At 41.4% G+C, this 27,061-nt stretch overlaps 1 protein-coding gene across 1 annotated transcript in view; it reads left to right on the top strand.

Annotated features, from left to right (window-relative positions):
* Nucleotides 1-16,135: 16,135 nt before the first annotated feature.
* The window catches only part of LOC138852799 (zinc finger BED domain-containing protein 5-like), a 32,986-nt gene continuing 22,060 nt past the window's right edge, over nt 16,136-27,061 (top strand). Inside the window, exons 1-2 of the mRNA XM_070085688.1 lie at nt 16,136-16,852; nt 17,118-17,808. Coding sequence (XP_069941789.1) covers nt 16,136-16,852; nt 17,118-17,808 — 1,408 coding nt within the window. The remainder of the gene's footprint in view (nt 16,853-17,117; nt 17,809-27,061) is intronic.

Raw genomic sequence — 27,061 nt, 5'->3', positions numbered from 1 at the left:
TTGTACATCACTTTGTATTGTAGGTGTACATCACCTTGTACTGTGGTTGTACGTCTCCTTGTATTACACTGTGGTCGTACATCACCTTGTATTGTAGGTGTACATCAACTTGTACTGTGTTGTTGTTCTCACCTTCTGTTTCTATTGCACTCTACATCTGTCTCTGTTGTACTTGTCTTCACGTGTAGTACTCTTGTGTGGAGTACTGTTCTGTTGGAGTTGTATCCTGTAGGTGTTGCATATCGCATGTAGGTGTTGTGAAGCACCTTCTGTTGGTGTTGCATCTCACATGTAAGCGCTGCACTTTACTTATTGGTGTTGCATATCCCTTGCTGATGGTGCGGAAGAAGTTACAATAATAATATAATAATAATTTCTTTATTTACTTCAAGTACATGTACAAGGTATACAGTCCTAGCTGACATCAGTGACATACTACTATATAGAAAGCCCCTTGTTATGCTGAGCACTTCAGGCAAATTAGGTCATTTTCCCAGGATGCGACCCAGACCAGTCGACTAACACCCAGGTAACTATTGTACTGATGGGTGAACATAGACAACAGGTGTAAAGAAACACGCCCAATGTTTCTACCCTGGATGGTAATCGAACCCAGACCCTCACCGTGTGAAGCGAGAGCTTTAACCACCAGGGCACCAGAGGTTTGGGTTGAGGTGAGTACTTCAGCCTTCAACTGACTGAAAGTGTTGTACAAATTATTACTGGTGCACAATGATGTTGTGAAAAAAAATATTAATGTTTGGAAATGACATTTTGCATGACTGGATCTAGTTAATACTTCCGTGATATACATTTTGATTGTTTTTAAATCCTGGATGTCAACATTCGCCCTTTCGTGACTAATAAGGCAAATACGCCGATGTGATGAAATTAATTTTGCAGGGATTCACGTAAGCAAAATTGTATAAGATTTTTTTATAAATTGGCTTTTGGTTTGGTATGCGTCGTTAAGATAAGGTGGTGACGCGCGAGTGTAGATGAGACGCCGAGTGTACAGGGTGTTCCGTGTGTCTGGTACCATGAGATATCTACTCACATAACAGCATCACTTCTAATACCTTTCTCCGTGTACATATTGACTAGATACACAAATAACCCGCACATGGGAGAGTGAAACTTATGACGGCATTTCGGTCAAACGAGGACCATTAATTAACTAGTCACATAGAAGCGGGAAGGAAAGACCCCGCTCCCTTCAAGTATGCTTACTGGCTCCCTTCCCTTCGCGCTTCTGTGTGACTAGTTAATGGTTCAAGTCAGACCGAAACGCAGTCATAAGTTTCATTCTCCTACGTGCAGGTGATTTGTGTATTGTTCCAGTCACGGTATTGTGCCTTTTTTATACTTTGGATATCTCGTCTCCATTCTTGTGCCAACAACGATGGTGGACACTGCCAGAAGGCTCTATGAATAAAAATCTTTATTATTTTCTTCTTAATAATACTTGATGTTGATAAAAATGTGTTAGAGACGCTTTAGTACGAAAATTTATCACGAAAAACTTAAATTCCGCGTAATTGTTTACCATTTTTAACTCCTGTTAACAAGTCATCCTCATACAGTATAAGGAGATGAAAACTGAGCAGATGGAGAGTGAATACTCTCTGAAAGTCTTCTAATGCTGGAAAAGGGTTTTACATTCAATGAATTGGAATTACCTCTTTCCTTCCTAACCAAACTGCCTCCCGTTTTCTTGGCGTTGTATGAACTCCTACGTGTTTAGCGATTCCCATAAATTAAGCAACATTCGAAACAAAACCTCGTTGATTTTGGTAGTGAGAGTCCACACATGCGCTGGTGTTATGTCTGGAGAGCAGCGGTAAACCCGGAAGGTTACCTGGAGTTTGCCTGGAGAGGGTTTCGGGGGTCAACAATCCCGCGGCTGGTCTGAGACCAGGCCTCATGGTGGATCAGGGTCTGATCAACCAGGCTGTTACTGCTGGCCGCCCGGTTGGTCAGGTACTGACTTTAGGTGCCTGTCCAGTGCCTTCTTAAAGACAGCCAGGGGTTTATTGGTAATCCCCCTTATGTATGCTGGGAGGCAGTTGAACAGTCTTGGGCCCCGGACACTTGCCAATTCCCGCCGGGTAATCAGGTTTAACGAAGAGGGAGCATCATATTCTTTGGTTCAAAAGCTTTGCACCAGCAGTGAGACACCTCCCTGGAATTAGCACTGTATCTCCTCAGGTGTGACACATGTGTGTGCCTTCTTCAGTGACTATCATAGACGTAACACATGCACAATTATTCAGTGAACTTGTTGCTATACTCAGTTACAATATAGTTTCACCTTCACACCTTTCATTATACCGCACCACAACACTGACCTTACATTATACTGCACCACAACACTGACTTTACATTATACTGCACCTTAACACTGACCTTACATTATACTGCATCATAACACTGACCTTACATTATACTGCACCACACCACTGACCTTACATCATACAGCACCACAACACTGACCTTACATTATACTGCATCATAACACTGACCTTACATTATACTGCACCACAACACTGACCTTACATTATACTGCACCACAACACTGACCTTACATTATACTGCACCACAACACTGACCTTACATTATACTACATCACAACACTGACCTTACATTATACTACATCACATCACTGACCTTACATCATACAGCACCACAGCACTGACCTTACATTGTACTGCACCACAACACTGACCTTACATCATACTGCGCCACAACATTGACCTTACATTATACTGCACCACAACACTGACCTTACATTATACTGCACCACAACACTGACCTTACATTATACTGCACCACAACACTGACCTTACATTATATTGCACTGTTGCAACCCCTGAATGGGTCACAATGTATATGATGTATATTATGTATATGTATATAATGTATATTACCTTTTCATATAATTTTATATTGCTTATATTTGCGATAATAGCTAAATCGTAAATATATTGCTTTATATTATTATTTGACTTAGTTATGTTGTTAGGTAGGATGTAAGCTTCATATGTTATTATTATGTGTTCATAGTTCAAGTCTTGATTGTCTAACTACTGTAATTATCGCTTGTGGCTCGTTACTCTGCCGGCTTCTCTGTTGCTGTGCAGCAACTGTCCACGGAGCTATCACGTGATCGAGGGGGAGTGTACACACCTCGCCTGAAGTATTCAGTCTGGTCTAGACTCGCTTGGTGGTTGGACGTATTCTTGACAAGACGTGCTTAACTCTCCCTTATTGGCCCTTGTTGGAAGATCGTCTCTGTCTCATTATTGTTGTAGGTTCTGTTAGACTCTGTTCACAGAACATCGTCCAGACTTAGAGATTTTCGACGTTGTACTCATAGACACTCTGAGCAACTCAAGCCCTGAGCTGTAGCTTTTGACCTAACTTGTACTGGTATCTGTGTACTGTCACAGTCGGGGATTTTCTTATACTGAACTTAGATTCAGTATTATGGGAGTTTTGTGACTTTTGTGGAGGATCTGCTGATGGTCCCTACTTAGTGTCGTTATATTATCTACTTGTTCCTGATTCTGTGTCGCAGTTGCTTGTTATATTGCTATTGGGCTTAGCATTCTTTTTATTGTTCAAGTAGACTGTTCTGATTGCCAGTTGGTCAAGAAGTTAGTTTATGTGAGGACTTTGTCAGTCACTTGTTTAAGTTTAGTCGAGTCCTGTGACGTAGCGAAACTACTTAGAGCACTTACATACATACACACACTTATTTGTATATAATATTAAATGTTAATGTACCAGACGGTACTTAAGACTTATAAATGTGATATTTGCCATCAGCACAATACTACTGTACACGAGAGAAGTGATTATTATTAATTTGTTTGAACTGATTAATTTAATTTAATTTGATAATATACCTCTAGACTGTGATTAATAAATTTATTAAATTTTAATTTCTCTAGTTAGTAGCCTACCAGTTGTAATCCTGAAGCACTATTAATTCTTATTGAATTCTAATGGATAATTGGACAAGGATACTGACTAATTGGTACGAAAACTCAGTAACAGGCCGGATGCTAGAAGGGCAGTCCTTTCTAGTAATCACTGGAGATCTCTAAGCTTATTAGAAATCGCGTTTTTTGTAACATGCACCACAACACTGACCTTACATTATACTGCACCACAACACTGACCTTACATTATACTGCACCACAACACTGACCTTACATTATACTGCACCACAACGCTGACCTTACATTATACTGCACCACAACACTGACCTTACATTATACTGCACCACAACACTGACCTTACATTATACTGCACCACGACACTGACCTTACATTTTACTGCACCACAACACTGACCTTACATTATACTGCACCATAACACTGACCTTACATTATACTGCACCATAACACTGACCTTATATTATACTGCACCATAACACTGACCTTACATTATACTGCACCATAACACTGACCTTACATTATACTGCACCACAACACTGACCTTACATTATACTGCACCACAACACTGACCTTACATTATACTGCACCACAACACTGACCTTACACTATACTGCACCACAACACTGACTTTACATTATACTGCACCACAACACTGACCTTACATTATACTGCACCATAACACTGACCTTACATTATACTGCACCATAACACTGACCTTACATTATACTGCACCATAACAGTGACTTTACATTATACTGCACCACAACACACCTTACATTATGCTGCACCACAACACTGACCTTACATTATACTGCACCACAACACTGACCTTACATTATACTGCACCACAACACTGACCTTACATTATACTGCACCATAACACTGACCTTACATTATACTGCACCATAACACTGACCTTACATTATACTGCACCATAACACTGACCTTACATTATACTGCACCATAACACTGACCTTACATTATACTGCACCACAACACTGACCTTACATTATACTGCACTACAACACTGACCTTACATTATACTGCACCATAACACTGACCTTACATTATACTGCATCATAACACTGACCTTACATTATACTGCACCATAACACTGACCTTACATTATACTGCACCACAACACTGACCTTACATTATACTGCACCACAACACTGACCTTACATTATACTGCACCACAACACTGACCTTACATTTTACTGCACTACAACACTGACCTTACATTATACTGCACCATAACACTGACCTTACATTATACTGCACCACAACACTGACCTTACATTTTACTGCACTACAACACTGACCTTACATTATACTGCACCATAACACTGACCTTACATTATACTGAACCATAACACTGACATTACATTTTACTGCACTACAACACTGACCTTATATTATACTGCACCATAACACTGACCTTACATTATACTGCACCACAACACTGACCTTACATTATACTGCACCACAACACTGACCTTACATTATACTGCACCATAACACTGACCATACATTATACTGCACCATAACACTGACCTTACATTATACTGCACCATAACACTGACCTTACATTATACTGCACCACAACACTGACCTTACATTATACTGCACCATAACACTGACCTTACATTATACTGCATCATAACACTGACCTTACATTATACTGCACCATAACACTGACCTTACATTATACTGCACCATAACACTGACCTTACATTATACTGCACCACAACACTGACCTTACATTATACTGCACCACAACACTGACCTTACATTTTACTGCACTACAACACTGACCTTATATTATACTGCACCACAACATTGACCTTACATTATACTGCACCATAACACTGACCTTACATTATACTGCACCACAACACTGACCTTACATTATACTGCACCACAACACTGACCTTACATTATACTGCACTACAACACTGACCTTACATTATACTGCACTACAACACTGACCTTACATTATACTGCACCATAACACTGACCTTACATTATACTGCACCACAACACTGACCTTACAGTATACTGCACTACAACACTGACCTTACATTATACTGCACTACAACACTGACCTTACATTATACTGCACTACAACACTGACCTTACATTATACTGCACCATAACACTGACCTTACATTATACTGCACCAAACTCTATAAAAATACTAAATTCATCACTGGTAAAGAAAAGTATTACATGCTCTGAAACCCCTCAAGTGAGGTGAGAGGCTCTTGATCCAAGAAACTGGGTCTATCATCCCTTTGAATCGAGTATGATGCCTCGTACTTCCAAGGCGCTGTATGACGTCTCCAGGTGTAGCGCTTTCTACATGAAAGTAATTATAATAATAATAAAAATATTTATTATTATTATTATTGCTATTGTTACTGTTATTATTATTATTGTTATTATTATCATTATTATTATTATTATTATTATAATAATAATTATTATTATTATTATTATTATTATTATTATTATTATTATTATTATTATTATTATTATTATTATTATTATTATTATTATTATTACAAACAATAACACATCAACAACAATAATAATAATAATAATGACAATAATATCTGCGTCAACTACTTCATATTACATGAAGTAAATAATTTATGACATTAATTCGTACCGTTGCCCTGGCAACACTGCCGTTCTCTGAATTTCAATAATTTCAACTCAATAAATACTTTACTAAAGACCAAGTGTGCGACCAAAAAATAAATATATTTGACACAATATTAATGAAGTACACCTGTACACAGCCTGTGTTTCAACGCTACACAACTCAGCCTGTGTCACATCCAGCCCTCCGGCTTTATTTTCTCAGCGTTCCAGACAACTCTTCACCCGAAAACTCACACATGGGAGTCGAACCTTATGACGACGTTTCGATCCGTCCTGGGCCATTGTCAAGGTGCACCTGGGGTAGAAATGTACGTGATAATAATAATGATGATGATATTTTCGTCAGGAAGGAAGTCCTGACATGGTCTTTGCCAGATGGCGACCAGTCGTTGCCTCCCAAGGAAGTGCCGGAGCTTGTACAAGTGATGTACCGTTTACAGCCCTATAGCGGGGGGCCAGCTTTATGACAAAGGCACGATGAGTCTTCTTTAGGTATGGTGGAGACTGTTTTCAGCCCTATGGCAGGGAGCAGCCCTTTCAAAAGAGCACGGTGAGTCTTCTGCAGGTAAGGTGGAATACTGTTTTCAGCCCTACGGCAGGGGGCAGCCCTATCACAAAGGTACGATGAATCTTATTTAGAAGCCCTGTAACTAGGACGCAGCACGTCTTTACTTCAAGTGGTGTCTTCGGCCTGGTGTGTATAATAAAGTGAATCATGACTAGCACAGCAGACTAGTCTTCTTCCTTTCCTCACTCACGCAGAGATCGTAGGAGAAAAGCAGAGGTCCTGGTGTAGGCGGAGTCAGTTAGGCGTATCTCAGGGTCGGTGTTCTCGCTGGTATGAGACTCTCAACTCTCAAATGCTCTGCTCTGTTTTGAGCCATTCCCGGCATTCGGGCAGCAGCCCGCGCACCTGAATGACTCAGAAAGCCTGAAGGACAATATGGAATGGACGGGTAAGAAGGGAGTCGTGGTGGTGGTAGTAATGGAAGTAATAGTAGTAGTAGTAGTAGTAGTAGTAGTAGTAGTAGTTTTCTCACTCTTTTGTGACTTGACAGTGGTCCAGAACGGACCGAAACGTCGTCATAAGTTTCCTCTCTCAAGTGGTGAACTGTTCCAGTCTGGATATTGTGACTTTTATTTATTTCCAAAGAACATTAATTGACAAGGTTATATACCGAGAGTTTGCGGGCGCTAGCGAGTGTGTGTGTGTACTCAGCTAATTGTGGTTGCAGGGGTCGAGACTCAGCTCCTGGCCCCGCCTCTTCACTGAACGCTACTAGGTCCTCTCTCTCCCTGCTCCATGAGCTTTATCATACCTCGTCTTAAAGCTATGTATGGTTCCTGCCTCCACTACATCACTTGCTAGACTATTCCACTTCCTGGCAACTCTATGACTGAAGAAATACTTCCTAACATCCCTGTGACTCGTCTGAGTCTCCAGCTTCCAATTGTGACCCCTTGTTTGTTTCTCTGTCCCATCTCTGGAACATCCTGTCTATTCCTCGCAACATTTTGTATGTCGTTATCATGTCTCCTCTAACTCTCCTGTCCTCCAGTGTAGTCAGGCCGATTTCCCTTAACCTTTCCTCGTAGGACATTCCCCTGATCTCTGGAACTAACCTCATCGCAAACCTTTGCACTTTTTCTAATTTCTTGACGTACTTGACGAAAGCTAGGAGGATCGGTAGCACCAAGTAAGAATGGTAGATTAGTAACCACAGGAAAGATAGGAAGATCGGAAACAATAAGATAGATAGCAAGATCAGAAGCAAGGAAGAAGATAGGAAGGTCACTAGCAACAGGAAAGATAGATAACAACAAAAGAGATAAGAGAATCGGTAGCCACAGGAAAGATAAGAAGATAGGATGCCACAAGGAAGATAAGAGGATCGGAAGTCACAAGAATGATAAGAAGATCAGAAGCCATAAGGAAAATAGGATCGGAAGCCACAAGAAAAATAAGAAGATCGGAAGCCACAAGAAAAATAAGATCGGAAGCCACAAGAAAAATAAGAAGATCGGAAGCCACAAGAATGATAAGATGCGAAGCCACAAGAAAAATAAGAAGATTGGAAGTCACAAGAAAGATAAGAAGATCCATAACAACAAGAAAGATAGAGAAATCCTAAAGAAATTGAAAACATTCAACCTGAACCTTCTCTACTTTAATGGTATGCTCCAAGTTCCCCAGGAGAGCAATTCTGCTCGGTTCCAGTGTTTCCAGCTGGGACTCCTACTGACAGAGTGTCTTACCTAGCATATGTGTCTTACCTAACAACAGGGACTCCTACTCTTATAAAGTCACAAAGTAGCTCAGTGGTTTACTTATCCTTCTGTTTAGGAAAGTTCTCCGTTTCCCACAATGTACACTCTGATGATTTGAGTAGGAAAAATTCTGCAATTACATTCTGAACAATTCGAAAATGTTAGGTCTGGATTTTGAATCCCTGCACACCAAGGATGTCTTAAACTTCCTTAAAGGGGAATTTCGACCCTTTCAACACCATTTCCCACTCAGTACCCACAAAATTATTGATGTCATAAGATTTTACGTTTGCTCTAATTAATTCATGTTCGATAGAGAGATTTTTCAAACAGAATCATGAACGTAGTATTGGACGTCCGCTCTCTCTCTCTTTCTCTCTCTCTCTCTCTCTCTCTCTCTCTCTCTCTCTCTCTCTCTCTTTACATGAAATATTTTGAGTAAAAAATGTACCCCAACAAATTAATCTGGTGTAGATAAAATAAGTTTTCAAAACATGGAACCAAAACACAAATAACCCGGAAATAGGAGAGTGAAGTTTATGAAGACGTTTCGGTCCTATTTGGACCATTGACAAGTCACACTAACACAAGAAGGTGATGGATCCAGAGTAATACTCTCAATGAATTTTCAAATTACAAGTGGATCAAAACACAAACGATCCTTCCTGGATATATTAGTCAACAAGAATGAGCCTCAAATACTCTTTGCTTCATACAGACATCCAACCCACACTTTGTTTTACAGTAGCTATTCAAAGTAAAAGAGGCGCTGTCTGTTCTGTTCTTGCCGGTTCTAAGAGTCTGTAACTCCTTCTTTCTAGACTATGAAAAAAAAGCAGCTATACTGGAACATTGTGCCAAACCTGGATACCCAGATTGGCTTATCCAAACTTGACTTACTAATGCTAACAAAAGCTACTTCAGAGTACAGGCAGAGTAAGTGAAAGATACGACTACAGCTAAACTAATATTTCCTTTTCACCCAAGAATTGTAAAGTCTACAACCAAGGCATCATAGAATGAGCTCCTATAACAAGACAATGGAGAACTATTTCTTAAACACAAGAAACTGGTCAACATGAAAACCCGAGGAGTTTACCAAATGCCAAGCAACAGTTGCCAAAGAATCAAAATGGATGATAGATTGTATTTCACAAATACCTACAACAATGTGAGTCATTCAGCGAAAATGATGGTAGTGGAAGCTTGATCTTCCGTCTGCTAAATAAGATACTTGTGCAACATTTTGGTATCTTTATTATGGAAACGTTACGCCATCTAGTGGCTTCTTCAGTCTAATGAAGAGAACGGTGGAGGTAATCGGTCACCTCCGGGACCGATTACCTCAACCTTCTCCCCATCTTCCACCGTTCTCTGCAGTGAACTGGAGCAGCCACTGGCTGGCGAAACGTTTCCAAAATAAAGATAAACAAATGTTACAGAAGTGTTTCACTTATCAACGACGTGCCGGTTTTCTAAACCATTTATTCGGATTCCTTCTGCTAATGGCAGTCCAGGCTTTGATAAATCAGGCTATCGATGATGTTTGAAATAAATCGAAGAATGAAATGAAACGTTATCAGATTTTCTGATACCACTGTGAGGGTTGTCGTGCACCAATCGTGGTACTGGTAGCATTGTTATGAGCCCCACTCCAGTTCACGATATTCTTTTTGTCCACCTTTACCACTCAGAGTAGATCTTGCTATAGGTGTATTGGGTAAAGGGAACTACATTTTACCTCCTGAACAACCTGAACAATGACTATATGACCAAACATACCACCGAGGGAAACATAAACAATACACCTCTAAAACAAACACCTACCATGAATAATGGAGAAACTCTGAGATGAGGCGGAGCGCTGAGTTGTAGGTCAATAGAGAATGTCAGCTGGGCACGACTGTCTCCCATCCTCTGTGTTCCCCCAAGTACTACATGGTCACATCAACGACCCTAGATGTACTAAGGTCAACCTGAATGATGTGATCACTTGATCACCGCTCCACATGTGGCCAGGTCACCTTGCATGTTGTGGTCACATGGAGACGTTTCGCCAATCAGTGGATTTATCAATACAATACAAGAACATGATGTGAAGAATTATATACAAAAGATGAGATAACGAGTCCCTCAGCCTTGGAGTTGGTGAACAGCACTGAAGTCTTAAAGGAATTGAAGCACAATCACGGAGCTTGGCGCTTATGTGCTGGCGAGAGGTGTAGGACGTGCAGCAGACGAAGGTATTGTCACTGGTAGGAGGGAATCCCCAGTGAAAGTAGGTCGTAAGTAGATCGTACCCAGGAAATGGGCCAGAAGTAAGAAATAAGGTTGTGTAGATGTCCTCTGTACCAAGATTCGATGATGCTGCAGTGTTAGCAGAAGCAGCAGAGACGTCAAGACGATGTAACCAGTTCATCACACTTGAAGACGTAATTTTCAAGGATGATGGACTGATTACATAGTCTTTACATCTCTACTGCTTCTGCTGCCTCCTCAGTACTCGACTAAAGAAGGCGAAATGTTTTGGAATAAAAATACCTAACTGTTGCACATATGTCGTACTTACCAACTTGCCGTATTGTATACTATTATCATATTCACCATTTATCAAGGTCACCCTCCAGTGTTGACATGAGTGCAGATGTAAAATTTTGAGATTTGTCCCATCACTGCAAGTAGAAGCTGTCTCTGTAAATCACATGCATGTTCCAAGTCACGTTAGCAGAGGCTGTGCAAGAATGGTATATAATACCGACAAGATGAAATTAAGACACATGTGCAATATCTGGGTATCTTTATTGTAGACGTTTCGCCATCCAGTGGCTTTATCAATACAAATTCCAGGACATAACTTGAAGACAGTAGGACTGTATACAGAAGATGAGGTAATCAGTCCCTCAACCTTGAAGTAGGTGCGAAGAGCACCGTAATAGTGGAGATTCTGAAGCAGAAGCAAGGAGCCTGGCACTTATATACTAACGTCAGGTGTAGCAGACGAGGGCATAGTCACTGGTAGGCGGGATTCCCCAGTCAGACACTGCAACATCATGGAATCTTGATTCTGAGGACATGTACATAACCTTCACGACTACGACAACTACTACTATAACTAATCCATCTCTTTGGGAAGGACCTACTTCCACTGGGGAATCCCGCCTACCAGTGACTATGCCCTCGTCTGCTACACCTGACGTTAGTATATAAGCGCCAGGTTCCTTGCTTCTGCTTCAGAATCTCCACGATTACGGTGCTCTTCGCACCTGCTCCAAGGCTGAGGGACTGATTACCTCATCTTTTGTACATAGTTCTACTGTCTTCAAGTTATGTCCTGGAATTTGTATTGATAAAGCCACTGGATGGCGAAACGTCTACAATAAAGATACCCAGATGTTGCACATGTGTCTTAATTTAGCAGAGGCTATTTAGAATAATTTATGTTATTAATAAACTAAATTATTTAAATTTTATACCATGCAACTGGAGGTGTCTGCTAGCGAGTCGTCTTGTGTATATATCCATGTTTATTTGTCAGTGACTGTCTGTAATGAAATCTGAGTGAGATGGTACAGGGTCACGCCACAGTGGCTGGTGCTGGGTCACATCACAGTGGCTGGTGCTGGGTCACACCACAGTGGCTGTTGCTGGGTCGCAACACAGTGGCTGGTACTGGGTCACACCACAGTGGCTGGTGCTGGGTCACACCGCAGTGGCTAGTGCTGGGTCACACAGTGGCTGGTGCTGGGTCACACCACAGTGGCTAGTGCTGGGTCACACAGTGGCTGGTGCTGGGTCACACCACAGTGGCTAGTGCTGGGTCACACCACAGTGGCTGGTGCTGGGTCACACCACAGTGGCTGGTGCTGGGTCACACAACAGTGAATTTGTGATAAAGACCAAGGAATGGTTTAAGAATTAGGTATAAACATAAAGACGAGATCAAAATGACTAAAAAATACGAAGAGGAATGAGCACTTTCCGTTGACTGGTTAATAGGACTGAGAGCGCCACTAAATTAGTTGGGTTATGAAAGTGAGACGGCAAGTGGCTAAGACTCGTATTGTTTATAGCGTTTAAAGCCTATCGACCACACGAGGGTCATTAAGGCTGCTTTTAGCCTGTTCACCACTAGTCAAGAAAACTTTCGACACTGAAGTAAAGATTAAACTCTCAGCATATATATGTCGTGCTAAATAGGTAAAACTTGCGATTTTGGCTTAAATAGCAACGTTCTTCTGGCTGAGTGCGGCAAGCGAAAATTTGTGTATTCAATAATTTCCCAAAAAATCATGATGAACCTAACGAAAAAAATATATTTCATTGTGTTTGTTTATTATTAAATTATTATAAACTTATCTAAAATGTATTTAGTTGGATTAGCCTAAATTAAATTACGCTTATTATAAAAAGGTTTGGTAACTTTTCTAAGGCTCTTTTGATACAAAATTATTAATTTTTACATTAACATAAATGAAAAAAATATATATATATAAACGTCTTAGAGAAAATTTTAGGAGTTAATTTTAAATGAGTTCTTGGTAATTGATCAGTTTTACCTATTCGACACGACATATACACACTGAAAGGTTTACATTATACCTCACAGTGTTGATAACCTGAGACATCAGAGCAAAACGAGACGTATTATTATTGATGCGACAATTCACTTACAAGAGGCTTTATCAAGTTTAATCACTTGATTAAGACTCTCGTAGGCGACTGAGTTTGAATGTGGCTCCAGTAACTTTTATAACGTTGGAAACACTCTGCCTCTCTTACCTAATCCTAGGATAATTCTCCTCTCATACCCTCCTACCTCATGCTGGGCCAGTCATTACTGCCCCAGCTTCCTATATCACCCTGACTTCATTTCAGAGTAGCGGCCACACGGTCCAGCATTCTGACCGGCGACTCAGCCAGACACATCTGCTTCAAGTTTCTTTTTTTTTAAATATGGATGGTAATTGTGAATGAAATATTGACATTATAAATGAAATAGTACATACTTTATTACCATTTGTGACAAAAGTATATGCAGAAAAATAAAAGTATTTAGGATTTGAATACAGGAAGACAAATTGGAAGAAAGTTTTAAAACAGGAGACTGCATCGTTTTCGCCTGAGATGAGTGAAGCGAGGCAAGAGAAGTTCAGGTATTTAAATGTTATTACAGATGTGGTTCTCCTTCAGGGCTCGGCAGCGATCAACCCAGCTGTGCAGCGCTCAGGAATTATTCTTTCATAAATAGTGAGGAAGAATTTAGTTCTGTTAAGCTATGCTTGTTACCACCACCTTCAACTACAATAATACCACACCTGTAACTACCCCCCACCACCACCATCCTCTACAACCAAAACCACACTCTACTACCACCACAACACTCAACTACCACCACTATCCTATTTAACTATCACCACTATCATACTCAACTGCCATCACTACCACACTCAGCCACTACCACTATACCCATCTATCACCACCACACTCAATTGCCAATAACGCAACACTCAACTACCACCATTACTGCACTCAACTTCCACTATCACACTACCACCACCACTACACAGCTACCACCACCACCACTACACAACTACCACCACCATTGCACTTAACTATTACCACTTCCACACTTAAATGCCATCACCACAATACGCAACTGTCACCAACACCCGACTCCCACCACCATTTTCACCACCACAATTAACTACCATCACCAACAACAAAATAACTAACACCAACACCACCACATTCACACTCAGCTACCATTACCATCACAATGAGCTACCATTCCTACATTAAACCACCCCACCAAATACAGCTATTCTCAACGGACATGCTCTGTATTAACTACGGCCACAAGGGACATCGTCCATCTGATTGCTACAAATCCAGTCGCGGTGTCAAGCGCCAAGACAACCCCAGAGAACACTTTCCTGATTCACGTCGCCGCTACCACTAAGTTGCAGGTCATAGCATCAAAGAAATGCCTTGCTTTGTAGCATGTGGGAAACTACCCCTTCCCCCTCCTCATCCTCTACAAAACACACCGACGGATGACGACTCTGATAACCACAGTTAACGATCATATCCGAGAAGGGGGACGATACTCTATCCGCGGGAGGGGCAGAACTCATATTTCGGGGAAAGATCGGTGAGAACAAGACAACCCCACAAACAGTTACCTTTCCTAGGTCACTGTCTGGTGACAGGAATACTACATGTCTCCATGAGGTTCTAATTCTATTTAATTTAACCACCTCCTGGTTCCTCCTTCCCGTGTATTGTTAAATAATTTCAGCTGCTTCGTTTTCTCTTCTTTCTGAAATTGGGAGTAAAAAACAGCAGAAATTTCTACTTGTAAATGCTATGCAGTACCGACAAGTTGATGAGGAAGACGTGTGTGTAACATGTGTTTCTCTTTATTGATGAAACGTTTCGCCCGCGCCGCAGGCTTCATCAGGCGAATACGGAGATGAATTTTATGAGAGATTTAATTATCGTCCATCATGGATGAGAGGGACTGATTACCTCAGACTGCTCTCCAGTTCGTCTACTGCAGTGGTTCCCAAACTGGGGGTAAATTACCCCCTGGGTAATTATTGTTAACTTTGTCTTAGTATATAAAGTTGTAAAGTAAGCCTATTATAAGTAAGTAATAAAGTTAAACCAAATAACAATAAACATCAAAAACTAATATACAGTATTAGAAAAGAAGAAATATATTGCTAAGTGTGTGGAAACCCAAAAGTATTTTGACAAGTATGCTTCAGGACAAAAGTCACTCAGTAGCCCAGATCGACCTGTCCAGTACGCGTCACTCACTTCCTGAGGCTGCCTCTATTTCACACTGTCAGTTTATCTGTGAGCATCAGCCGAGGTAGACATAAGCTGGTATGTATGTGTACTGCCCTGTGCAGTATATAGTTAGTATTTACCCACTGTTACTGTGAATTTGTAGCTATTATTAATTTTATATATAATGTATGTGTGGTTCTTACGTTTTCATTGGTTTTGCTAGGATTAGCAGAGTATGCGAGGCTGTATACGTTCACTGTAGTCTCGCGCTACACGGTGCTCTTGTGCTGAAAAGCATGATACTTGCAGCCTGACAATTTTGAATGTATGCGTGTGTGCTTGCATCAGTGAACTTGTGTTAGCTGCCATGCGAGAAATTATGTACCTTGCGTTTTGCAGTGTATGCATGGATATTCTTCTTTTTCTGCAGATTGAACAAGTAAATGTCCAAAAAGCGCACCTACACTGACGCCTTTCTTCGCCATGGCTTTGTGAATTTAACTTCTGGTGGAGAGGATCGGCCACAATGTGTGGCATGTCACAAAGTGTTGACAAATGAAAGCCTCAAGCCATCAAAACTCTCAGCTCACCTCCAGAAGTGCCATCCAAATCTTCAAAATAAGGATCAGGCTTATTTTCAGTGCCAGGCTGTAGCACTGAAGAATATCCAGTTCGGCTCATCTGGAATTCAAGCCCAAAAGCTTCAAGCTGCGGTCGAAGCATCCTACTGTGTTGCATATAAAATTGCCGAACAGCAGAAATGCCACACCATTGCAGAGAATCTGATTATGCCTTGTGCATACGAGATGGTAAGCAAGGTATGTGGGGAGGATCAAGCGAAGAAACTGAGTGTCATATCTCTATCAAACAACACCATCCGCCGACGAGTCGATGACATGGCATCAGATATCCTGTCCCAAGTTACAACAGAGATCAAGGAAAGCTCATATGGCAAATTCTCCTTGCAATTTGATGAATCGTGTGACGTAGCCAGTTGTGCTGTTCTCCTTGGGTTCGTCCGTTACGTCCACCAGGACAAGATCAAAGAAGAGTTCCTATTATGCGAGGATCTGCTGACAACCACAAAGGGAGAAGATGTCTTCAATATCATCAACAGTTTCTTTACCAAGAATGGATTGGATTGGAACAGCGTTCAACAGGTAGGAAACGATGTTTATATAAAGTCTAAATTAGTATAAATACAATGAATTACACGGCATATAGTCATATACAGTTTTATTTATTGTACAAGTAACTGTAGTGTAGCTAATATTTTGTACATGATTCACACAAAAAATATCGTGCCTGTCGTACTGAAATACTCAAGTACCGAAATAATTAATTAAAACCATATAATTATAACGCAAAAGATAAGTAACAATGACTAACTGACGCAGTCTATAATAATTTTTCTTTTTATTCCAGGTCTCCGTCGATGGAGCACCGTCGATGATGGGTGGTCATCGTGGATTACGGTGCCTCATACAAGCTATCAATCCAGAAATTTCTGTAGATCACTGCATCATTCATCGGTACTCTCTTGGATCGAAAAGCCTGCCTGGTAATCTGAAGTTAGTGTTTGAAGATGTGTTGAAAATCGTCAACTTCATCAAGTCCAGAGATGTGAATTCGCGCATATTCAAGGAGCTGTGCAAGGAAATGGGAGAGCAGTATCAAGTTCTGCTCTACCACACCGATGTTCGCTGGTTGTCACGAGGCAAGGTTGTACGTCGAGTCATTGAGCTCCGAAAAGCTGTTCAGGAATTCCTGGAACAAAAAGGATCTCCTTTTGCTACCAAGTTCACCGATAAGGAGTGGCTTGCTCGACTTTGTTACTTGGCTGACATATTTGCGGAGCTGAACAGTGGTAATCTGCAACTCCAGGGCCGAAACACGACTGTCATTGATGCCCATCACACTGTGACTGCATTTCTGGGGAAACTGAGACTCTGGATTCGGCGCTTGGAGAAAGGAGTGTTCGCCCAGTTTCCCACCCTAGACCAGTTTGTTGAGGAGAATAGTCATGATACTGGATCACTTCTACAGACCATCAACAAAGAAATGAGCGACCATTTGAAGGGGCTTGAAACAAGCATGCATCACTACTTTCCAGAGAGTGATCAAGAAACAGCCACTCTTCAGTGGATCATTCATCCCTTCTCTGTACCTGATGATGCCATTCATGATGATGATTTCCCTGCAAAGGAGGAGTGGATCACAATGCGAGCCAATGAAGCCTTGAAAATCGAATTCCAAAACCAAAATGCAGATTCCTTTTGGATTTCACGACTACCTGACTCGCCAACTCTGTCCAAGAGAGCCTTGAAGTTGTTGGTATCATTCTCAATAACGTATCTGTGCGAGAAGGGCTTCTCAACTGTGCTGGGTATGAAAACAAAAAAGAGGACTCGCTTGAATGTTGCAAACGATGCCAGGCTGGCACTTTCAACCACGAAGCCAAGAATTCCTAAACTAGCTTCAAGTATGCAACTCCATCCATCCCACTGATGTTCTTGACATCTTTGGTAATAGTCATTAGAGATGCACAATGTTCAAATACAATAAATAAAAGAAAATATCTCAAGTGTTTTAATTTAGCCATATATATCAATAATAACAACATTTTGTGAAAGGGGTAACATGCTTTATGTGGCATGTTAAATTGGGTAACAAGCTGAAAAAGTTTGGGAACCACTGGTCTACTGTCTTCAGGATTGAAATTCATCGCTGCATTCGACTGATGAAGCCTGCTGCTCAGGTGAAACGCTTCATCAATAAAGAGAAACACATGTTACACACACGTCTTCCTCATCAACTTGTCGGAACTGCATAGCATTTACAAGTAGATATTTCTGCTGTGTCGTGCATATGTCCTGCTCATCAAACAGTAGGAAAGGCGTAAAAGAAAATAGCATTGAGAGAAAAGAGATAAATAAAAAAATTGAGAATAATCAAAGGGAGGTCGAATGAAAACGCAAGAAATAAGAGATGGGTATTAAAACGTTGATAAATTAGACACGTGTGCAATAATTGGGCGAAACGTTTCTACAATAACGACACCCAGTTGTTGCATATGTGTCTAAAATTTATCAACTTGCTGACTCTCTGAACCATTTATCTACGTATTAAAAAATAAACACACAGAGGAGCAAAGGAAGACCTACTCGGGAGGATGAAGGTTATGATAATATGTGAATGGCTCGCCCTTTCTCTTTAATCTTATTTCTTGGCCTTCTGCTGTCATTTTAATTTGCATGTGGTTATGGAGTGGCCTTGCCTCGGTTTATAGTTTCTTCCTCATCTCTTGGGTGGAAATGAGCCGTTTTTGCCTTTTCGTCCCGAAATGCACCGGATGTTAGTGGCTTTCTTATCTGCCTAACAATATTTTATTTTACGTAAACTACATCACCTGTATACTGCAGTAAATAGAATATTTGCAATTGTATTTTAATTTGAAAAAAGTAATTTCACTTGATTTTTTTCTCCATGGAGAATTTGGTCTTGCGATATTTATAAAACTATATTTCTTTTCAGTCTCCAGTTCTGCATGCAGTTTTCCTAGTGTCTTTTTCTTTTATATTTTATTTTTCTTAGTGACTCTGTGGCTGACTCTTAGGTGGACTGCAATCTATATTTATGACTGAATGACTTTAGGTGAAAGGATGGTGTAGATTTGGTGTGCTACCCATGTCATTTTCGTTGCCTCGTATAAATCTTAGAGCCATAGCAACATTCTCTCCGGGGAAAAAAGATAATGGGGGAGCCAAAAGTAGAATACACCAGCAGGACTTCCCGTGGACGACAGTATCGAGTGGAGTAGGCTTTAGAAAATATTTTTTTTTTAATATAGTTTTGTTTTCCTACTTCATCTCATTTCAAAACCCAGGTCTTATGTGAGCTATCATGCCGTGGATGGGATCACCAGTAGCCAACTAACTCGCAGGTATCCGTTTGCCATTAAGTGAGCAGGGGCAGCAGGTGTAAAGAGATTTCAGGTGGCAGCGCCTGATCAATTCGGAGATCTGGTCTGGGACGGGGCCGCGGGGGCGGTGACCTCCGGAAGCGACTCCAGGTAAACTCCAGGTCCTTATCACCTCACTTTTGAAATGCTCCCACGTTCCTTCTGTTGTGAGTTGGATGCTCTACCATTGTGCCGGTGACGGTGGTGGTGTGTGAAGACAACAGATGTGAATTAGTAAGTAACGTAACTGACAAGGAGTCCAAAAATTTTTGCTGTATTTTAAACCACATCCTGTTTTTTCTATATTTATTATTGAAGTACCAATGTTAAATTTAATTATTTACAATCAAGAAAAAGATTCGACCAATATTTTAAGCTCTCCTTCTCCTGCCTTTCAACGAGACCGACAAAGCTGTAGCCACAACAAATAAAAATCATGGAAAAATCTATATATTTGAGAAAACTCGTTCGTACTAACAAAACCAATTTGCCTAGACACAAACATTTCTCCTTTCCGGGGTGTGTGTGTGTGTGTGTGTGTGTGTGTGTGTGTGTCTGTGTGTGTGTGTGTGTGTTTTCTTTTCATATTTTCTCCTAAAAATTATCAGCGACTGATTTGTAAACATGCGTTAAAGTAACTAATAAAATATGCACAAGAATATGATTTTTGTACAGTGAGAGATGAGACAGAAACAACATGTAAGTTCAGTGCTACAATGATGATAACAATGAATGATTAATTTTTCTGACATAAAGGCCGAAGGGAAAGATGCAGACGCAATAGTACCAAAAAAAATTTTAAGTGTTTTAACGAGGCTAGTGGGTCCTTACCTTTGAGTCTTCTGTTCTGTTCGAGGCTGGTCAAAGCTGTCATGAAAATCTTGGATGGGACTGCCTCTAAAAGTATAATAGATCAGAGAATATACAATGATCTTACCAGGTTATTAAGCTGTAATATCTATGAAGAAATAAGACTTATTTGGTATTAGGTTATAAGTAATTAACATTTGTGAACCTGATCATAGCTTATAATCTCACGCCAAATGAAACCTGCAGCATCAGTTGAAGCTCGAGTAATCTCTCTCTCTAAGAGGTAAATGTCAGTTAACCAATTAATAAATTAGTTATATAGGAGTAAGGATACTCTATGATATCTCTATACGTTCAACCAGGAACATGTTGATATTAGATAAATGATTAATTGGCAATTTTTCTTCACGAGGGAAGGTGGAGAGATGGTTGAGGAAATACCGGATTACCAAGTGAAAAAGATCCAGGCCAGGTCAAGACTGGCGAACCTACTACAGTACAGGTTGAGGAAAAGTGTAGGTGGAGAGTAGTGGAATGGTGGGGTGTGACGGATGGTGGAGAGACAGTTGAAGGGATGTATAAGTGAAGAGTGGTGGTGTGAAGATGGTTATGGAGCTAGTGAAGGCAGAGATAATAGAGGTGAGAAGATGGATGGTTGAACGAGGGGGTAGTGGAGGGGAAAGTAGTGTTGACTGAACCCTGTTACCCTAACTGCAACAGAAGAGAGGTAATATGTGTGATGCGGGTGTGTTGTTGCCCCATTCCCAAGGATCACTCTCTGAGCTCAACCTCAGGGCCCCCGGGTTAAGGGGACTCATCATATCCCTTACCCCAGCTTGTCCCCCCACCTTCCTCTCCAGCCAAACCTATGAAGTTATGATACACCTAAAAAGTCAAGGGTAGGGTGAAGAAGTGGGAACAGAAGTGGGCGTAAATATTTATGTATGGACTGAGTGGAAGGGCAAGGAGTGTGGACGGAGGGTTATAATAGTTCTTGACCTGAGCTCCCGAAAGTTTACGAAGTCCTGAAAGGAACAGCTCTGACGCGTCCTGTATGACATCAACAACACACTGCTGATGTACTCGTAAACGTCTGAAGGCTTAAAAGGGGAAAAAAAAAAACAGATAATTTCCCCCTCTACCGGGCTCAGTTCCTGAAGGCGTTACTAGGAGCCAATTGGCCCTTTCGTGGTGGACAAGCCAGTAAAAGACTGGAGAAGTCGCTGGAATACCAAGCGTCCCTCGGCTCCTCGCTTCATACACAACCAAAGACAAAGACAAAGATTTATTTCAGCATGATACACTGTTAGTGAACATTAAAATGGTATAAAATACCGACAGATTGTTAGGTAAGACACATATGCAACAGTTAGGTATCTTTATTTCGAAACGTTTCGCCTACACAGTAGGCTTCTTCAGTCGAGTACAGAAAAGTTGATAGAAGCAGAAGATACTTGAAGACGATGTAATCAGTCCATCACCCTTAAAGTTTTGAGGTGGTCAGTCCCTGGTCAGAGGGACTGACCACCTCAAAACTTTAAGGGTGATGGACTGATTACATCGTCTTCAAGTATCTTCTGCTTCTATCAACTTTTCTGTACTCGACTGAAGAAGCCTACTGTGTAGGCGAAACGTTTCGAAATAAAGATACCTAACTGTTGCATATGTGTCTTACCTAACAATACACTGTTAGTACAGAGATGGGTGACATTTGGCTGTGCATAAACAAAGCCCATAGTTATGTAGAGCATTTTCGGGCTCCAGTTTTGTCGGTCTTGTCGTCCAAAAGAGAAAGTTTGCCTTCTCGTCCTCACTGAGAATTTAGGATTCATACATCCACCGGTGAAGAGGAGAGGAAACTTTTGCTCTTAGAATATGTTTTTTTTTTCTTTAATATCTCCGAGGGCATCGAAGGAGTGTTGTTTGATTGCCAAGTTCATTTTTCCTGAGCAATGTTTGTATTTTTGGTTAGCGTATCGCCTTCCGTACTAACTCAATTACCTTTCTTACTGTCCTGCCAGAAATAACACGAAACTTTCTTTGAACCGGAGCTGTGTAAACGGCTTTTTTGTTGTTTGCAGTGTATTTGTCCTCAATGTTTCACTAAAATATCTCTCCCAAACTCCACTGTCTCCCTCGCATCTCTCTGTCTCTCTCTCTCTATCTCTCCTCCTGTAAAAAATACAACATTATTTCAAGTAGGATAATCATTGTACAAATTAAAGTTAAAGTTCATCAAGGTTAAAGTTCATCAACTGGTTGAGTCATCAATGCACTAATTTACGTTAAAGCACGAATTAAAGTAAACTCTCAGTGGATATACACTGAGATATATACATTTCTTGTTGAATATATCCTGAACGATAACACAATATAAATATTTAAATGACTATTACAGTTTTTTTTATTCGCTTATGTTTGCCATCTACGGGCTTCATTCATTGATGTTTTCCATTCGTTTCCATTCTGATAATAATTCATTTTGGCAGATTTTTTTTGATGTTGAAAATTGAACGTCCGTAGTTGTCCACCATAGTAATTCCTCACTCCTCACCCACCATTATATTACGTTAATATTTTGCTCTCTCCCTGAATGTTCAGTTTCTCTCTCTCTCTCTCTCTCTCTCTCTCTCTCTCTCTCTCTCTCTCTCTCTCTCTCTCTCTCTCTCTCTCTCTCTCTCTCTCTCTCTCTCTCTCTCTCTCTCTCTCTCTCTCTCTCTCTCTCTCTCTCTCTCTCTCTCTCTCGCTCTCTCTCTTCCCTTTCTCTCCCTCTCTTTTTTTTTTTGTTTTTTTTACACAGGGTTTGACAAGGTTAAGGATCCCTAGCTTTATTGACAAGCTATTTACAGGTTAAGGATTCCTAACTTTATTGGCAAGCTAAGAGCTGTTACCTACATCAGCTCATTTGAAAGCATTTTTATTGTTAAGAGACATACAAGTAGGGAACAGGATGAAATTGGAGCCATCTGTGGGCCAGCATTTTCATTTGATCAACTGACTTTATCTCGTTGACATCATTATGCTGTACGAATGTGTTCCATACTCGAGTCATCCTGGGTATGTATGATCTCAGATGGAGTGATGTTCTGGAGAAGGGTACAGCCAGAGTGAAGTTGCTGCTTTCTGCCCGTCTTGTTGCATAAAAGCTTGTTTCACGCTGTCCTCGAAGTGGATCCAAGTGTGGTATTTTGACAATATTGGCCTTGTACATAACAGTAAGGCCACCCACATCCCTCCTATGTTGAAGGCTCTGCTGAAATGACAGATCTATCCAGGATGGGTCCAGGCGAGAGATGAGACGTCTTGCTCTGTTCTCTACTCTGTCAAGCAGTCGAAGATGAGAAGGGGGGGGGGGCAGGCAAACCAAGAAAGTGGAGCATACTCAAGGTGTGAGCGTACTTGCGCCTCGTAAAGGATCTTGCAACCCCTACTGTCAAGCAGATGCGAGATACGGCGAAGTGCTGTAAGCTTCCTGGCTGCCTTGTTTGCAAGATTTACAACATGGTTCTTCATGGTTAGTTTGGAGTCAAATTTCACCCCAAGGATATCAACTTCTTCTCCAGGTGCCAACACCCTCCCATTCATCCTTACTACAGCACCAGCATTACCATCATGGTGCCTAGAGACGATCATCATTTGCGTTTTCTCAGGTGCAAATGTTACTTGCCATCTATTTCCCCAAGCTGATATAGCTCTCAGCTGGTGATTGATGTAGCTTAGAGCAGTTGGCATTTCTTCTCTTGGATAAGTGAATGTCAGTGTACAGTCGTCTGCATATGCATGTGATTCTGGGATGAGATGAAGAAGGTCGTTGAAGTAGACATTCCATAACAATGGACCCAGCACGCTTCCTTGTGGAACACTTGCCCCAATAGGATGTCTTGCTGATTCCGTTCCATTGAGAACTACACTTAGAGATCTACCATGAAGGTAATCACTGCGGAGACATAGCGTAGAGCCTGCAATTCCCAGTGCTTGAAGTTTTGCTAAGAGGCACTGGTGCCACACCCGGTCGAAAGCGCCAGCAATGTCCAGTGCTACCACACAGCTGACTTTGGATTCATCCAGGGACTGGTGCCACTTAGTGGAGAGGTTTAACAACAGATCAGCAGCAGAGTAACCTTTCCTGAAGCCATATTGACGATCACAAAGTAGTGAGTGGTAGTCAAAAAACTCTGTCATTTGTCTTGAGATTATTGTCTCAAGGATCTTACCAGTGATTGACAGGAGTGACACTGGTCTGTAGTTGCTGATTTCTGCTCTGCTCTTCTTTTTGTGAACAGGGACTACATTTGCCTCTTTCCATAGAGAGGGCCATTTACACTGTACTAGACAGTGCTGAAAGATGCGAGTTAGAGGTGCTGCTAGCTGGTCTGCACATCTTCTCAACAATCTTGGGCTCAACTTGTCTGGGCCCACAGCCTTTTCTTGGTCAAGCGATTTAAGAAGGAAATGCACCTCCTCCTGCCTTATTGTCACCACAGACAGTTTTGACACAGTTCTTGCAGCTACCCAAGGAGGGTCCCTTGCTGGATCAGGAACTTGCATTTTGGTAGCAAAGTGTTGAGCAAAGAGGTCCGCCTTCTCTTGACTACTAGTAGAGGTGGTCCCATCCTGTCGATTTAGAGGTGGAATGAGCTCATCAGGCAGATAACCTTGTCTGTCCTTGACCATGGATCACCAGGTTTTGGAGCCTACCCTACCTGATGCTAACTTTCTTTTAGTGTCCACCTCCCATTTAGCAATGGCCCACTTTTGAACGTCACCCATATGCCTACAGGCTTGCGTGTGCAAGTTCCTGTTATAGGTGGTAGGATGTCTCTTATACCTTCTCCATGCTTTGTACTTAGCAGTAGCAGCCTCTCTGCAACGAAAGCCAAACCAAGGCTGATTTGTAGGCTTTGTCACATATTGCCGGTGAGGAATGTGTTCTTGTTGTAGATTAAGGATGTGTCCAGTGAAAGCTTTCACTTGGTTGTCAACATCCCCTTGGAGAAGAGCATTCCAATCGGTGGTGGCGAGCTCAGAGCGAAGGGCTGGCCAATTACTTCTTTCCCATAGCCAGGTTGTGCGCGTGGACTCCTCACCTCGTTCTGTTGGGATCTTAAGTGTCGTAGAAACAGCCTTGTGGTCAGACGATCCAACGTAGCCGAGGGGTTGGCAAGTAACTATGCCTTCTGCCAGATCACTCACTACTGGGTCAAGGGAGGAGCCAGAGATATGAGTAGGGAAATCAACAAAGTTTCTCATGTCAAACACTGCAAGAAGGTCATCAAAGTCCCTCTGTATAAGGTGCTGGTTGAGGTCACCAACAATTATAATATGTTGACAGTTGTGTTGTAGCAGAAGGGAGTCAATATTTTCCATTAGGAAGTTGATGGGGTCTGCATGTTGCCACTGAGGTCTGTACATTACACATGCTAGTACAGAGGTACTAGTGTTTATACAGAGCTTGAAGAACATCATTTCAAGATGTGTAGGGGTGGCAACATCAATGTGCTGGGCATGAACACTTTTAGAGAAGCACACAGCAACACCTCCTCCTTGCTCTTGCCTGTCTCTTCTCATCCATGAGGTGTAGCCAGCAATTCTTGCAAAATTTTCTGGAGTCCTGTCATCCAAAAATGTTTCAACAACAACTATCATGTCGGGACGTCGAGTGTTCGAGTGAGCTCTCCAACATTAGTAATGAAACCTCTAATGTTGGCCGACAGGATGCTGATAAACTGGCTCCTCATGATGATGTGGTCAGCTTGAGGTGGTCTGTGTGTAGGGAATGTAAGGTGCCTGCCCTTGAGAGAGGTAGGGTACTGAGGCAGCTGCAGGGATGTAGGTCTGTGGTCTCTCTGTCTCTCTGTCTCTGTCTCTGTCTCTGTCTCTGTCTCTGTCTCTCTCTCTCTCTCTCTCTCTCTCTCTCTCTCTCTCTCTCTCTCTCTCTCTCTCTCTCTCTCTCTCTCTCCCTCCCTCCCTCTCTCTCTCTCACACACACAATCACAATCACAGCGATCGTATATGAGAGTGAGAAAAGTAATAATGATAATGATATATTTCTCTGAGCCATACACATAATGTAAATACGTGTCATAATCAGTAATGTTTTGTACCTGTGTGTGTGTGTGTGTGTGTGTGTGTGTGTGTGTGTGTGTGTGTGTGTGTGTGTGTGTGTGTGTGTGTGTGTGTGTGTGTGTAATTATCTGTTTGCAAATACGTATTTCCAGTTACCCACTGCTAGCTACTGGAGCGAAGGTGTGCTAGTGGTGTCCTGGCTTCAATAAACTATTCAGCTTATTTTTTTTTTAATTTCCAATGGTTATAGCACTTACTACTTAGAATTCCTTCCACTCATGTACCACTCTGAAGAAAAATTCCAGTTATGCCTTCGGCTCCATTTTTTTTTCAGTTTACATCAGTGACCTAGTGTTATCCCAGCAGTAGGTGCGAGAAAATTATGCATATCTAACCTTTCATATCCTTTCATGATCATATAAGTGGTTATGATGTCTCCTGTAGTGCTGTTATTAGCCAGCATGGGCATCATTAGTGCTGTCAGACTTTCATTATAACTCATATTTTTTTTATAACTCTGGTAGCAATTTTT

The sequence above is a fragment of the Cherax quadricarinatus genome, chromosome 1 (assembly GCF_038502225.1).
Source record: "Cherax quadricarinatus isolate ZL_2023a chromosome 1, ASM3850222v1, whole genome shotgun sequence".
NCBI classification, from domain to species: Eukaryota; Metazoa; Arthropoda; class Malacostraca; order Decapoda; family Parastacidae; genus Cherax; species Cherax quadricarinatus.
Note: the sequence above shows the minus strand (reverse complement) of the source record. Positions and strands in the feature narration are given on the sequence as shown.